This window comes from Haliaeetus albicilla, chromosome 24 (assembly GCF_947461875.1).
Source record: "Haliaeetus albicilla chromosome 24, bHalAlb1.1, whole genome shotgun sequence".
NCBI classification, from domain to species: domain Eukaryota; kingdom Metazoa; phylum Chordata; class Aves; order Accipitriformes; family Accipitridae; genus Haliaeetus; species Haliaeetus albicilla.
Window position 1 is genome coordinate 759,104 of NC_091506.1, and position 12,679 is coordinate 771,782.

Below are 12,679 nucleotides of genomic sequence, written 5' to 3' on the forward strand. Positions count from 1 at the left end.
CGGGCCGGAGCTGCTCCGGCAGGGCGCCGGGCCAACCCCTTTGAACAAACACCTGACTTGGAGCACTGACGGCTTTAAGTCTCCTCTACAGGCAAAGGGCTTCAGCCTTTCTGGAAAGAAGGGTAAGCCTCCTCGGATGACGTTTTGCTTTTTCAAGTATGTGACAGCAGACACCACTCAAAACACAGCACTTCACCTGTCGAGGCAGTTTAGCGTGTTTTTCTCCACAGTCATTGCAGGTGACAGCGCTCAAGGTATCGAGACAGTGCCTTTTCCTTGTATGTCTCAACACCTCAAACACTGCTTTTAGAATACTTCTCGTTCTGCAACAAGACTTAGATGAGGGGTCCTTCCGTAATTTCTATACTCTCCCTCTAGCAGCCTGCAAGGGATAAGTATGTAAATTGGTAGAGAATGACAGCGAGAGGCCATCATCTGTCCGTTAACGTTTTTTTCCAGTACAGCTGAACGTGTAAGAACTGTCAGGGAGGCTTCCTGGCTGGCCCTTGTTCCAAAGAAGTCACTTTCCCCACTTTCCTTCTGTGAGAGGAAAACAGTGAAGTCACATCATGGAAGGGACACGTGTTGCAGGTCATTACTGATACTGTAAGAAACAAGAAACTGTGCAGCATTGTGGGATTACACAGCATACATAAACAATGAGGCTGATTGTCTTAATTGAAAAAAAGCTGTTACTCCTCAGTGTCTGGTACCAATCTTCCATAAAAACAGAATTGCAATCTTTAAGAGAAACTGCTTCAAATTGTACAACTTGGAGCACAGATTTGTGAGAGAGCAGAGATGTATATATATCACTGTACATCTTCCCCTTCCCACATTCTTTAATGGTTTCAAACTTATGGTTTCCTATAAAGTATGACACAATTATGTGAGGCCATATATTTGACTGAGACAAATATAAGTTCTCTGCAGCAGTCAATAATCTTAATTCTCATTTCCTGATGTTAGTTAAAGCCTAGTTTGCTAAGTTGCATCAACCAAATTTGAATCTAATGTTACCTGTGGCTTAAAAAACAAAACATGATCCTGTCATGTTTCAGGCCAAAAGGGATGGCTGGCATTTTACTAATCTCATTCTAGTCTTTAACTCAAGAAATAAAAATACTTCAAAATGCACCTTGTAAGGTCTTAAAACATTACTGTGCTTGGCTTTCCTTTAAAAAAAACCAACAAAAAAAACAACAGTAACAAACCACCAAGGTGTTAGTGCATTTTAAGAATGTAATACATGCAGGTTAAGCTGTAAAGTTCACTAGAGCAGGAGTATTTAGACAGCTACCTCATGCAACAACTGTCTGCATCACCTTGACGCTGTCACATAAACCATGCAGTGTGGGAAAGAATTAAGCGGACACTGTTGGCACTATTTTATCCAGAAAGACAACTCTGTAGTAAATAAAGGGCTGGACACGGACCAGAAAAAGAATACAATTAAGACTCATCTCCTATGCAAAATTTCTAAAACTTTAATACTTGTTAATTCACCTCTAAACACACATACTTAGCATGAATGCACTTCAATAAAAATGGCAAACTGGTAACTAGTGTTTTCAACCTCTGATGAGCAAAGAGTAAGAGGCTTGAGAAATCACAGTATATTCACGGAAGAAAAAAATATTTGCAACTTCAAGTTACTCAACAGGTAATATATTTTTGTAAATGTTGTGGCATAACTACGGCAGTTAAATCACCTAATAAATTTAAACATATTGCCACCTTGATGTGTCTACAGTAGACAATGAAAACATGAACTTTTTAATATAATTGCTAAAAGTATATCTGTTCTCAAATAGTAACTACAGACAGTTTGCTAAGGCTGTGCGTGTTACCCCCTCACCCACGGCAGTGGTACATTAAAATATGGATATTTGCTAACAATTAGCACTAAGTTGAGGTAACAGGAAGAGAACAGTAGCACCAGCATGCTGTTTACTAATTGGCATTTGCTTATCAGACCATGAAAAACAGATACTGGTTTATCATTCTTAGTTTACATTTGGGCAATGGCATAAATTAGAAAACTTCAATTTCAAAAAATCCTACATTAAAGAGATACTACCTCTAAACCCTTCAAGATGACAGTCTTAGTAGTCCTGTTAGTCATTTTAAGATACATATACGATTTCTACAGTTTGGGAAATAAATTAACTGTTACCTCCAAAGCTGCCTCAACATGTTTTCTACTATAAGCAGAGGAAACAAACAATGGACACAGTAAAGAAGACTCAGGCAAAGGAAAGCATTGCTAATTCCACTACTGAATTTCAGTTTGGGTGGCAGGGAGGAAAGAGGTGATTTAAATAAGAATGTTTCAGAACACATAGTACAACTGGTAGGTCTCAAGTTGATCCCTGGTTTAATATTCATGTTACAATTTCTACATAGGTGGTTTGTTTTTTTTTTTTTTCCTCAGGAATTGACAGACCTGTGCTCTCAGGTGTCTGCTTTACCAGACTACTATTCAACAAATTCCAGAGGTGTGTCTTGTCTTCTTCCATGCAGGTTACCAGAATGACCTTTTTTCTTCTGCTCTTTCCCAGGTGCGTTTCAGAAGGTACACTGCAGCATGAAGTCCCCCTACGTTCACCCATACGGTCTGACCTTTGCGCCAGATGTGTCCCATTCGTGACAAGGCCTGCAATCCAAAAAAACAGCCAAAGAGTGGTGGTGGCTTCAAGACAAGACAATAAGGGTAAATTTGCTTTTGAAATTATTTTTGATTATTCTAAATCTCATCTGATGGCAATGTCAAATGACTCTTCAGGTCTAAAACTGAATTTAAATGTCACTTATTATTGCTCTAAAAATAGATCATCTTCTGTAATGAAGTCAGCTTACAATTTTTTCCTCGATATATTTTCAAGTGTAAATAGGTTTGATTTTCTCTCAGAACATACCTTGGCAAAGCATTTCTTGTCCTGTGTAAGCAGCGCAGCCCTGCCTGTCCCTGGTGTGCAGATCCTGCCCATCTCCATAAGGCAGGCTGGATAGAGATCCCAGTTCTTCTTCTTTGACCCTATCCTGCAAAATAAATTAGGATCCCCTTTGTGATCATTGAAAAATAGCTAACAGTTGTTGGTCTTTCAGGCATGGATTAGCTCATTCAGGACCACATTCACTATTAATTTTGTCCTGCATTTTTAATATGGAGTACATCAATACTTCTTAATTAGGCTAACCAGAGAGAACCCTAACCCTGGACAGGCAAGCACATGCAGTAGCAGCAGTTAAGCGCATTAACTTTACCAGCGATACCTCACCTCTTTCCAAATGGCATGTCTGTCACAATAATGTCCACAGAACCAGTCCGCAAAGGGAGGTTGCAAATATCCCACTGAATGATGTCTAAGGGTATGCCCAGGGAAGTACTGCTGCAAGTGCAAAGACACTTATCTCAGACATGATTTACTGAGAATATTTTTAAATTGAGGAGGTCTATAATGTCAGCAAAAGAATGAACAGGAAAATACAAATAAGACAGTGAAATGCATCAATGCAAAATGGATTTCTTTACATACAATACTGCAGGAAAAGAAAATCACTGGTACTCTTCTCACCTTTCCTTATTCTCATTTTTCTTTAGTAAAGAACAGATGTTGTTTGCTGCTCTCTTTACAGCTTGTGGGTTGTTATCACCAGCAATATGGTAGCAGCTAGGCCATTCTGTAGCTCCCTGGGGTGGAAATACTGATAATAAGCAACACTAGCATCAACACTGCTTAATTCAAAACAAAACAAATAGAAGAATTACTCAAATATGACAGAATACAACAAAGCAACTGGAAGTGGATGTCAATGATTTTAAAATTCTGTAACAGATACCTGTTAGAGGTATTATGCACCTTAAAAGCTCAAAATACTTCTGGTTTTAGTTTCTTCCTGCTACAGCTTTAGGAAGGAAAATGAGGTCATTTACAAAAAGTGTGTTTGTATCTGTTTAAAAGTTGGTGAGATACTTTTGGAGTTCGCTATTCAGTTATAACCAAGAAAACTTACACGTATTATTCAGTTGCAGATACTGTCAAGTTTTATTAAGTTAAAAAATAAAGGAAGAATCACCTCTATTGGTATTGCACCTGTACCACACATGGGATCAACTATGATATCCGTTGGCTGTGGATCACAGAGTCTGAGAAACAGAAAAAAAGATGTGGTGACAAAAGAGAAAAGTCTCAAACACGTGAATTTCTGCAAGGAAGGAAAACTGAACTATTTTAATCACTCCAATTCTACCCTTCTAACAAAAAAACTTCTATGTGATTATTTTTTCCATTCATTAATTAGCATTTTATAAGCAGCAATACAGTGAAATACTTTCAGGAATGTGATACAGTATTTTGAAAACTGGCTAACACAGCAAACATTTACTAGCTGGAAAACATCCACTGTTAATTACGAAGAACACTGTTTCAGCAACTATGCTTTTTTTTTTTTTTACTTTTTTTTTTTCTTTTTCTAAGAATTAACAGAAACGGCTTTTGAGGAAGCAGTGGGGGGGGATGAAGGATCTAATTTCTGAAACAAAATTACTTTTTAACTGAGAATAATATAATACTATGCAATCACACTGACCTAAGCATGCCATAAGCAAGAGTTGAACGAAGAGTTGTGGGTCCAAAATGTGTAATATTTCTTCTGTGAAGACTCTCTTCAGTTAATGCAATACCCACAACTACTTCATTATTGTGAATATTCAGAAGAACCTAAAGAAAAAACTTGAACTAAATTTCAGGAGTAACAGAAGTTTTCCATAGTATGCCTGGTAGGTATTTATGAGAATCTTGGATGGTAATTTAAAAAAACCAGGAACTAGGTGTAAAAGAGCATCCTTGGAAGAAAAGCAATGCACCATTTTAATGGCAACAATGGACAAAATTCAGGAGAGCATTCACACATTTTCTCATTCACACAGAATGAGAACAAGCATTTTCTCATTCACACAGATTCTTGTACACAAGACTTCAAAAAGTGCTGTAACCATTATGCTGACTTTTAAAAAAGTTTTCTTTTATAAGTATGGGGGAGAAGTCGGGTAAGTCCTGCAAGTCACAGTGAAGCATTTGCAAAGCAGCAATAAAAATCATATTCCTGGTCCCTCCACCATACTAATTTGGAAGGTGAAAATATTGTTACAGGACAGTGGGCCAGCCCTTAATAGACTTGCAAGAAAAAGTCAGTTTTTCTGCCCCTCAGAAATGGTGGTCCTGTGCCATTGATGGACCACATCTGTTGGTCATGCTTTCCAAATCTCTGCTTTCCCTATGATAAGAAATAAACACTGGACAGTTAATGTTAACCCTTTTTGTCCCCTTCACCCATAAAACTGCAGCTTCTAGAGGGAATATCTTCTGTTAACTTCTTACACCGATATAAAACAATGGATTAAGGAAAGATTTAATGAGGGTAAAGGTAAAGCAGAAGGCGCCTACATTATACTTAAATATGAATGAGACCAAATGCTATAGGAGGAGGTAACACTCGGTACCAGTGCTTTTGCTGTGGTTGAGGGAGAGCAGAAAACTTTTGAGCACCAGCTCAGCTGCATTCGGTGTAGTGGTGTTAATCAGTTAACCTGAGGAGAAGACAACAGTGTTTGCAGAGCAAAAGAGGGACCCAAGGAAGAGGAGAGGTGCCCACACTGGGCCACAAAAGAGATTATTATTATGGATAGCCAAAGCAGTAGCAAGTGGTGAGATCTGAGGACACACATAATGCATCAGTGAAAGGAATGCTTCTGAGGAGGCCATGATTTCAGCGTTACCAGTTTTTAGTTCCAGAGTCATCTTTTGAAGGCATTTTGGAGATCTCTAAGCACCAGAATTAAGAACTAAGAATTTTTACCATAGAAATGCAGTACATAGAAATGTACTTCCAAGGCACAACACTATACCTCTACATCAAAGTTAGTCATGTCAGCTTTCCACTGGAAGTGCTCCTGCACAGCTCCACCGAAGTCTCTCGCAGCCTCGTTTGACGTGAAACTGTGCTTGTCTCCTGCTCTATTGCACGTAACACGGAACTTCAACACCTTCGCCTCTCCTTCGCTTGTCTTACTGTCACCAGCCTTGGTCTCACTCCCAGAACCCGCCTGCAATTCGTCTTTAGCATCTGCTTGTTCATTATCCTCCTCCTCCTCCTCTTCCCCATTTCGGGATGCCACTCCTTGTGTCTTTTCTGTATCCTGGCCGCTAGCAGGTTCTACACCTGCAGCGTTTTGGGCACAGCCCTCCTGTTTACTAGCGTCTTTTTGATCTGTCCCTTCCCCTTGTCCATCCTCATTCAACTTCTCTTTGCTTGCAGTACTCTGCAGATTATGTTTTTTGCGTTTTGTCTTTTTCTTTTTTAAGCTGTTGTTCAGCTCCCAAACTTTCAATGGATCGGTCCAAGGCAGTTTTTTAACCAAATCTTCCAAATCCTTTAGAGCATCTTCCTTTAAAAGACAAAAAAAGTTGTGCTTTGAAGTCATTCCATCTCTTTAAAAACTATCCTTTTTTTAAGTCTCTCAGATTAGTTTCCTAAACATGTAACCCACTACACATTTAAGCGAAGCTTACAGCTTTTTGTGAGACTTTTGCCATAACTAAACAGAACTGCACTTAAAAGTCACAGGACCCATAGTATTTCATCATTTGTCTCATCAAATAAACAGCTAATGCTAAAATAAGCAACAGAAGTGATACCTGAGTCTAAGTGTGACCTACAAGCATGGTATCGGCTCTGATCCTAGATTTTGCCTACACAGCATATTTAACTGAAGAAATTATGTTAGACAACATGACTGCACTTCCATTTTACAAGCCAGCACAGAGGAACTGGGATAATATCACAAATAAAATAAAAAAGACAACTTGTTCATGAAACAGAGTACTTTCTGAAACTCATCTTGAATTAAAAAAAAAACACTCCAAACCCCAGAACTGATTGAAAAACGATGAGTAACTCACCTTATTTTCTTTAAATTGATAGTCTTTGAACTCCTGAACAACAACAAATAAATTATCCACTGACCTTAGGCGATGGACCTAGAAGAAATGAGAAACCACAGCGGCACGTTACTAACCACATATGTCCAGGGGACTCCATGTTCATTGTAATTAGAATGTTGTAATCTTATATCCAGATTTAGAAGACTGTGTTTTTCCACTTTTTTTGTTTATATGGGGATTATCACTTTACATGCAAAGCCAGAAGGAAGATTTCCTTGTGCAGACTTAAGCTCCCCACCTCTGACTTCATCTACCCTTGCAAAACCACAATAAGCCTGGATATAGCTCTTGAAAGCAGGACAGCCGAGGCAGGGTTTCCAAGTGTTTTCATAACGAACGCCTTTAAAACGAAACTATTTCGCTCACGGTGGGCTAAGATCCTGTCCTTTGCGTTAAAACCACCGCTAGTCTAGTCACAGCCAGGGCAGCAAGGCCGCCGGCCGCGGCCCCGGGCCAGCGGGGAGCGGGCCGGGGTCGGCGGGGAGGGGAGCGGGGAAGGGACCGGAGCGGGCCGCCCGCCCGCGCGGACCTGCGGCAGGCCCCGGGCCGGGACCTCGAAGTAGATCTTCCCCCGGTCCCTGCTGATCCTGGAGGCCGAGCCCAGCTTCTCCTGCACCTCCTCGGCCGCCGTCAGCTCGAAGCCGGTGGGCACGGTGGCGCCGATAACGGCCGTGAGCTCCGCGCCCCCCTCGGCCGGGGCCTCCCCCGCGCCGCCGGCCGCCTCCGCTTCCGCCATGCCGCGCCGCCGAGAGACGCCGGCGGACGGTGACCGCCGGGCCGGGCCGCGCCGCGCAGCACCGGAGCCTCCGGCCGCCGGCACAGGCAACAGCGCGCCCCGCCGCCGCCGCCCGCCCCTTCCGCTTCCGGGCCGGGAGACGCGCCCGCGCCTGCGCGCTGGCCGCAGCGCCCCCTGCTGCCCGACGGCGGGGTCCCCCACCGGGGGAGCGGAGCGGGGGGGGTTCGGCCCGGCCCCGGCCCCGGCCCGGCCCCGCCGGCGGAGCGGCCCAGAGCGCCGCCTTCGGAGCGAAGGGCGGCGGTGCGGAGGAGCTCGTTTGTGCCCAGGCTCCTTACGGAAGCTGCCTGTCGCCCGGGAAACGTTCCCGCCGGGAGAGCGGATCTGTGTTTGACGCCTGGCTGTGAGAAAACGGCGAGGTGGAGTTTTGCGCCGAGGGGGAGTAAATAGGCAGCTGTAACCAGAAAATGCAGGGAAAGGAGGAAGGGTCCGTGCGAATAGCCTACCCAGCCCCGGTCAGTTAGGTGTTCCGTGTGGAGCGTTGACAGAACGGAGGCTGTCAGTGGCAGTCGCAGGTCCCAAGGCCGCTGCTAGGCCGCGGCCCCGGTGCGGTGCTGAGCACGGCCCCGGTCCCGCCGCCCGGGTCTCTGGCTGAGCGGTCGATGTGCTCTGCCGGCTGTGCACTTACACGGCGCATGAGCGTGACTACCGTGAGAATCCACCTGCCTTTGGGTGGCAAACCATGGGTGGCCGTTTCCTTTTTTTTTTCCTCGTTATTAAAAGTACTGAATTTCCTTGGTCTTCCGGCTATTGTCTTTGGCATGTTTCCAGCACTAGAGCTGATTTTTAAATAAAAAACTAGCTGCCGAATGTTTTTTTTCAGAAGGCAGAGAAAGAGAGAGAGACAGGCCTCCCTAAATACCTTCCGTGGCCATGACTGCATCAGTATGACAAAGTGTGAACTGCGTGAAGGTGGAGAGGCACACTTCCCACCTCCTCTCTTCTTCAAATCCCATAGTCTTTACCTGTTTCCAGCGTTGGACTTATAAATGTAAACACAACTTGTCCCTGCAGCTTGTTTTTCCGCAGTTGCAGCGTGTGCTGGCGAGAGCACTGTTTGTTTCTGTTTTCCTACGTACGTTCTGATTCCACTGTGACATTTTACTAACAGGCAGGATGCCTGAAGCACTGCTCTTGCCATTAAGCCTTCTGAGGTGTCGCTTTGCTTTCACGTGAGAAGTATGTGTGTGTGAGAGTGTGTCTTGGAGAGGGAAGGTGTGGGTTTTATTCCATCAGTTTATTTCTAACTTGTGATTCAAGTCTGAAAATACAGAATTAAAACCATGGAATTTGGGTCATAAACATACTGGAGAAAGTTTCTGTGAAATGGCTTCTTTGATGAGAACTTAAAAGTAAGCTAAAGCAGAGAGAGCCACTTGGGCATGTTTGCACTTCTGCAGTAGCTGGCACCCTGCAAGGTCTTTTCAGTACAGTGACAGTGCTGTGATATGGGGTGTGATGGTGGCTGCACAAACTTGTATCCTCATTTGTTATGCCCCTGGCAACTGCTGAAGCAGCCTGTGACACTACACCTTTACTGCAGCATTTTCTAAGTTGTAGATAAAGTTAGTGTGGTTTGCTGGCTAGCGCAATACAGAGCATCCTGCTCACAGGCTCCATGCCAGCAGAGCAGCGTGGGCACGCCGTGCACAGCCCTGACCTGGCTAGTGCAGCTTCAGGCAGTGATCTCCCTGCAGCAGCAGGGAACCCAAGCGGGCAGGTCCCGGGTGTGTGACTTGCTGCTCACATCAATTTTACGGATTTTGCTTAGCTCTATGCTGCAACAATACCTATAGCAAGGGAGAGCTTTGTGATTCAAGTGGAATAACGAACTCGGCTTGCTGAGCTACTTTCAATAGCAGAATTTTCAGCATATTTTGGTGAAAGTGTTTGCCAGACCCTTAAATTAATTCCATATGTCTGGCCTGTCAGCAGCAGCTCTGACCTCTCCCAGTTGGTCTCAGATTGAAAGGTGAGAACCGGTAATCAGCCTGCTATGCTTCAGCTCTTGAAATCTGTCCAAGCACCACTCGCAGAATTATTTCCTGCCAGTGGCCAGGTCCTACAGTAGCTGAAGACATCTGTTTGTCTAATACCCATGCAAGGCTGTTTCTTAGTATAATACCATGCTTCACTTGCAGCTTTCCTCCTAAAAACTCCTGACGTGCTCTGTAAGCGTAGAGCCAAAGCATCTTTCATTTTCAATAGGTGTAGATGTTACCTTTATGAATGACAGACGCAAACCCATTTAGACCAGCGCTGCAGGGCACCATGTGTGACAGTGGGTGTAAAGAGAAATTTTCACCTAAGGATTCAGGACAAACCCTCCTATGTGGGAGGCACACTGACAGTGTAATAAATGTAACTGCATTACTGTTTTTGTTAAGATCTTATCTTGAGAAGGGTCCCATACAGTGAATTAGAGGATAGTCCTCCCATGCAATCTGAAAGGTGCAGACTCAGCTGTGTGTGTGTCTGAGTGTCCTTGGCTGCCACTGAAATTGCTGTATTTGTTGAACCCTTGTGAGAATTTTGCAGTTGCTTTCAGTGGGAACATGGTGATGCACTGCAGTGACGGCATCTGCTCCGGACTTTATGGGGCAGAAGAGAGGTGACCCTGGCAAAACTCAGAACAGTTTCCATGGAATCTAAGTATTTTAATTCTCATTCTTTGATCAATCCTTGGTTACAGAAAGCTCCTGTATATTTCAAAGCCTTCTTGAGTGACTATGAGATTAAAAAACCCTGGTTTTCAACTGTGTATTACCTCATTTCTGTCTCTTTCTGTAGAAGCAGACCATAGATGTGTTGGTAGTCGGTGCTGCATAATTATGTAAGCTGGGATGTAGTGTCACCAATGTAGGTGGAAAAAGGAACTCTTGCCGTGCTATTCTGTGGGAGTCAGTGCGCGTTGTCAGACTGGTAGTAGCATACATATTCTCATTTATCTAAACTGCCAATATATTTTTTCCCTATAGACAATATTGGACCTGTGTTTTGGTAGGAGAGAAAAAATGACAAGCTGTCTTCAAGACAAAACCAGAGTTGTATTTTCATGTCCATTATGAACCCCATTCCCAGAGCCAAGAAATGCAGTTGGCTCCCAGAAGAAGAAATGTTCAGTTAAAGCAAGAAGGTACTGGTTGAGTAGATCTGTTAGACTTATTTAGAGACAATAGTAGTTCCTGATGAGCTGGCAGCATCGATTTTGTGGCTGGTTTAGTACATACCTGAAGAAGAACATTGCCGTCCATTTGTCTGGAAAGTTTTTTACGCCAGGTGAATTGGGTCTGTCCATTTGGAAGGCACGCTTCAAATAGCAGGATGTATCCCAGAGGATACTGTGGGTTTTTTTCACTCTTGTTCTTCAGGGTTAATCCACAGAATGATGGAAATAGCAATTGTCCAACTAAAGAAAGTGTCCTAATATTATCCTGGAATAAATTATTTGTCTCATAATACTGGCACATAACTGAAGAACATTTACAATAAACTTAACTTACTAAGACCAATAACTTATCCTATAATTAGGACTATAGGATGAATATTAAAAAAAGAACAATCTGGATTTTACATCATTGTGTACCTCAGAATAGGCATATGACTGTGCACAGCAGCTGTATGGTTTGTTTGCCACTGACTCGCTGTGTCACTTTGGAAGAGTCACTTAAGCATAATTTGCAAATTTGTTTTAAAAAAGCATGGCTTGGATCTCTGTATGATGAATTGAGGATTTCTTTTAATTTTTGTTACTAGCTTTCCACATGAGAAAATTCTGGGTTTCTGGCTTTTTGGGTGTTTGGAGTTTTTTGAAGGTGACCTGTTAGACACCTGCATGGATTCTTTCATCTCTGAAAAAGGCAACTTGGGTGACACATCTTTCAGAAATGTATGATTTTCCAAAAGTGTTGTTTGACTATAGATAGCAAAGCAAGCAAACAAACAAAAAACCCCAAGAACCTCAAACAACTCAACCAAGTACCTTCCTTTCTCGAAAGTTCACTTGCCACTTTCAGACTGCTTTTGTACCACCATTCCCTGACTTTGCAGGGATCAGAGTTTTCTCCAGAAAGCCTCTGGAGTTCTTTGGTGAACAGTCCTGAATTTCAAAAGTAAAAATCAAGCACATGAATCCTTGGTTGGCTCTAGGACAATGTGAGAAGGATGCACTGTGTTGGGACAAGATGCACCGAGACAAGTCAGATTTCAGCAAAAAACATGGGACCGGAGTAGTTTTTAACATGGAGTGTGATGGATCGAAATGACTGTGTGTTTGCAATCCGCTGTCAGTCAGACAGCTTGCAAGAGCAAGGTGGTGAGGGGCTGGCATGGTTCAGTTTATCCTTGGAGCAGCTTGAAACTGCAGTGCCAGCCTTCTAGCATGCCAGAGCAAGAGCCAGGTCTTGAGAACAGGAGTGCTGGGCAGTGCAGCTGACAGAGCGATGGTCTGGGGTATTGAGGCCTTGTGGCTTTTCTTCCTGTCGCATGAGGCTGGTAGAGCAGTGGGCTAGGAGGCAGAACTGGTAAGCCATTCATCAGCAGCATTCTTCATGGATTTACTTAATTTTCTCAAGTTTTACTATTTCCATCTGTGGGAGAGAAAGATAATATAGTGTTTGGCAATCTCCAGCTGAAGTATAAAGTAATGTTATTTTGAAACCCAGAGGTCAGAAGAGGAGTGGATTGGCAACGTAGTGGTTACTGGATGGGGGAGAATTAGTCAGTGTTTATTGTAGCACTGGTGAGCCCTGTGCCTTAGTCAGAAGAGGTGTGAACTGAGGATAGCAGGTGATAAGCCAAGACAAACAGTTAACAACTTCAAGTGAGAAATTGTATCACAAACCCTTATACTGGAGGTATTTTGTTAACAAGGCGACCA

At 43.3% G+C, this 12,679-nt stretch overlaps 2 protein-coding genes across 2 annotated transcripts in view; one reads left to right on the forward strand and one right to left on the reverse strand.

Moving 5' to 3' along the window:
• Positions 1-1,464: 1,464 nt before the first annotated feature.
• Positions 1,465-7,860, reverse strand: THUMPD3 (THUMP domain containing 3). The gene is made up of 9 exons (XM_069811762.1): positions 7,537-7,860; positions 6,966-7,043; positions 5,912-6,451; positions 4,594-4,724; positions 4,081-4,150; positions 3,579-3,694; positions 3,282-3,392; positions 2,919-3,042; positions 1,465-2,656 (listed from the first exon to the last, which is right to left on the reverse strand). Exons 1-9 carry the CDS (start codon positions 7,741-7,743, stop codon positions 2,525-2,527), a joined length of 1,509 nt encoding a protein of 502 aa, XP_069667863.1. The 5' UTR covers positions 7,744-7,860; the 3' UTR covers positions 1,465-2,524.
• Positions 7,861-7,992: 132 nt separating this feature from the next.
• SRGAP3 (SLIT-ROBO Rho GTPase activating protein 3) overlaps positions 7,993-12,679 on the forward strand; it is a 172,091-nt gene continuing 167,404 nt past the window's right edge. The window contains exon 1 of the mRNA XM_069811759.1: positions 7,993-8,159. The gene's annotated coding sequence lies outside the window, so the exon portion shown is untranslated. The remainder of the gene's footprint in view (positions 8,160-12,679) is intronic.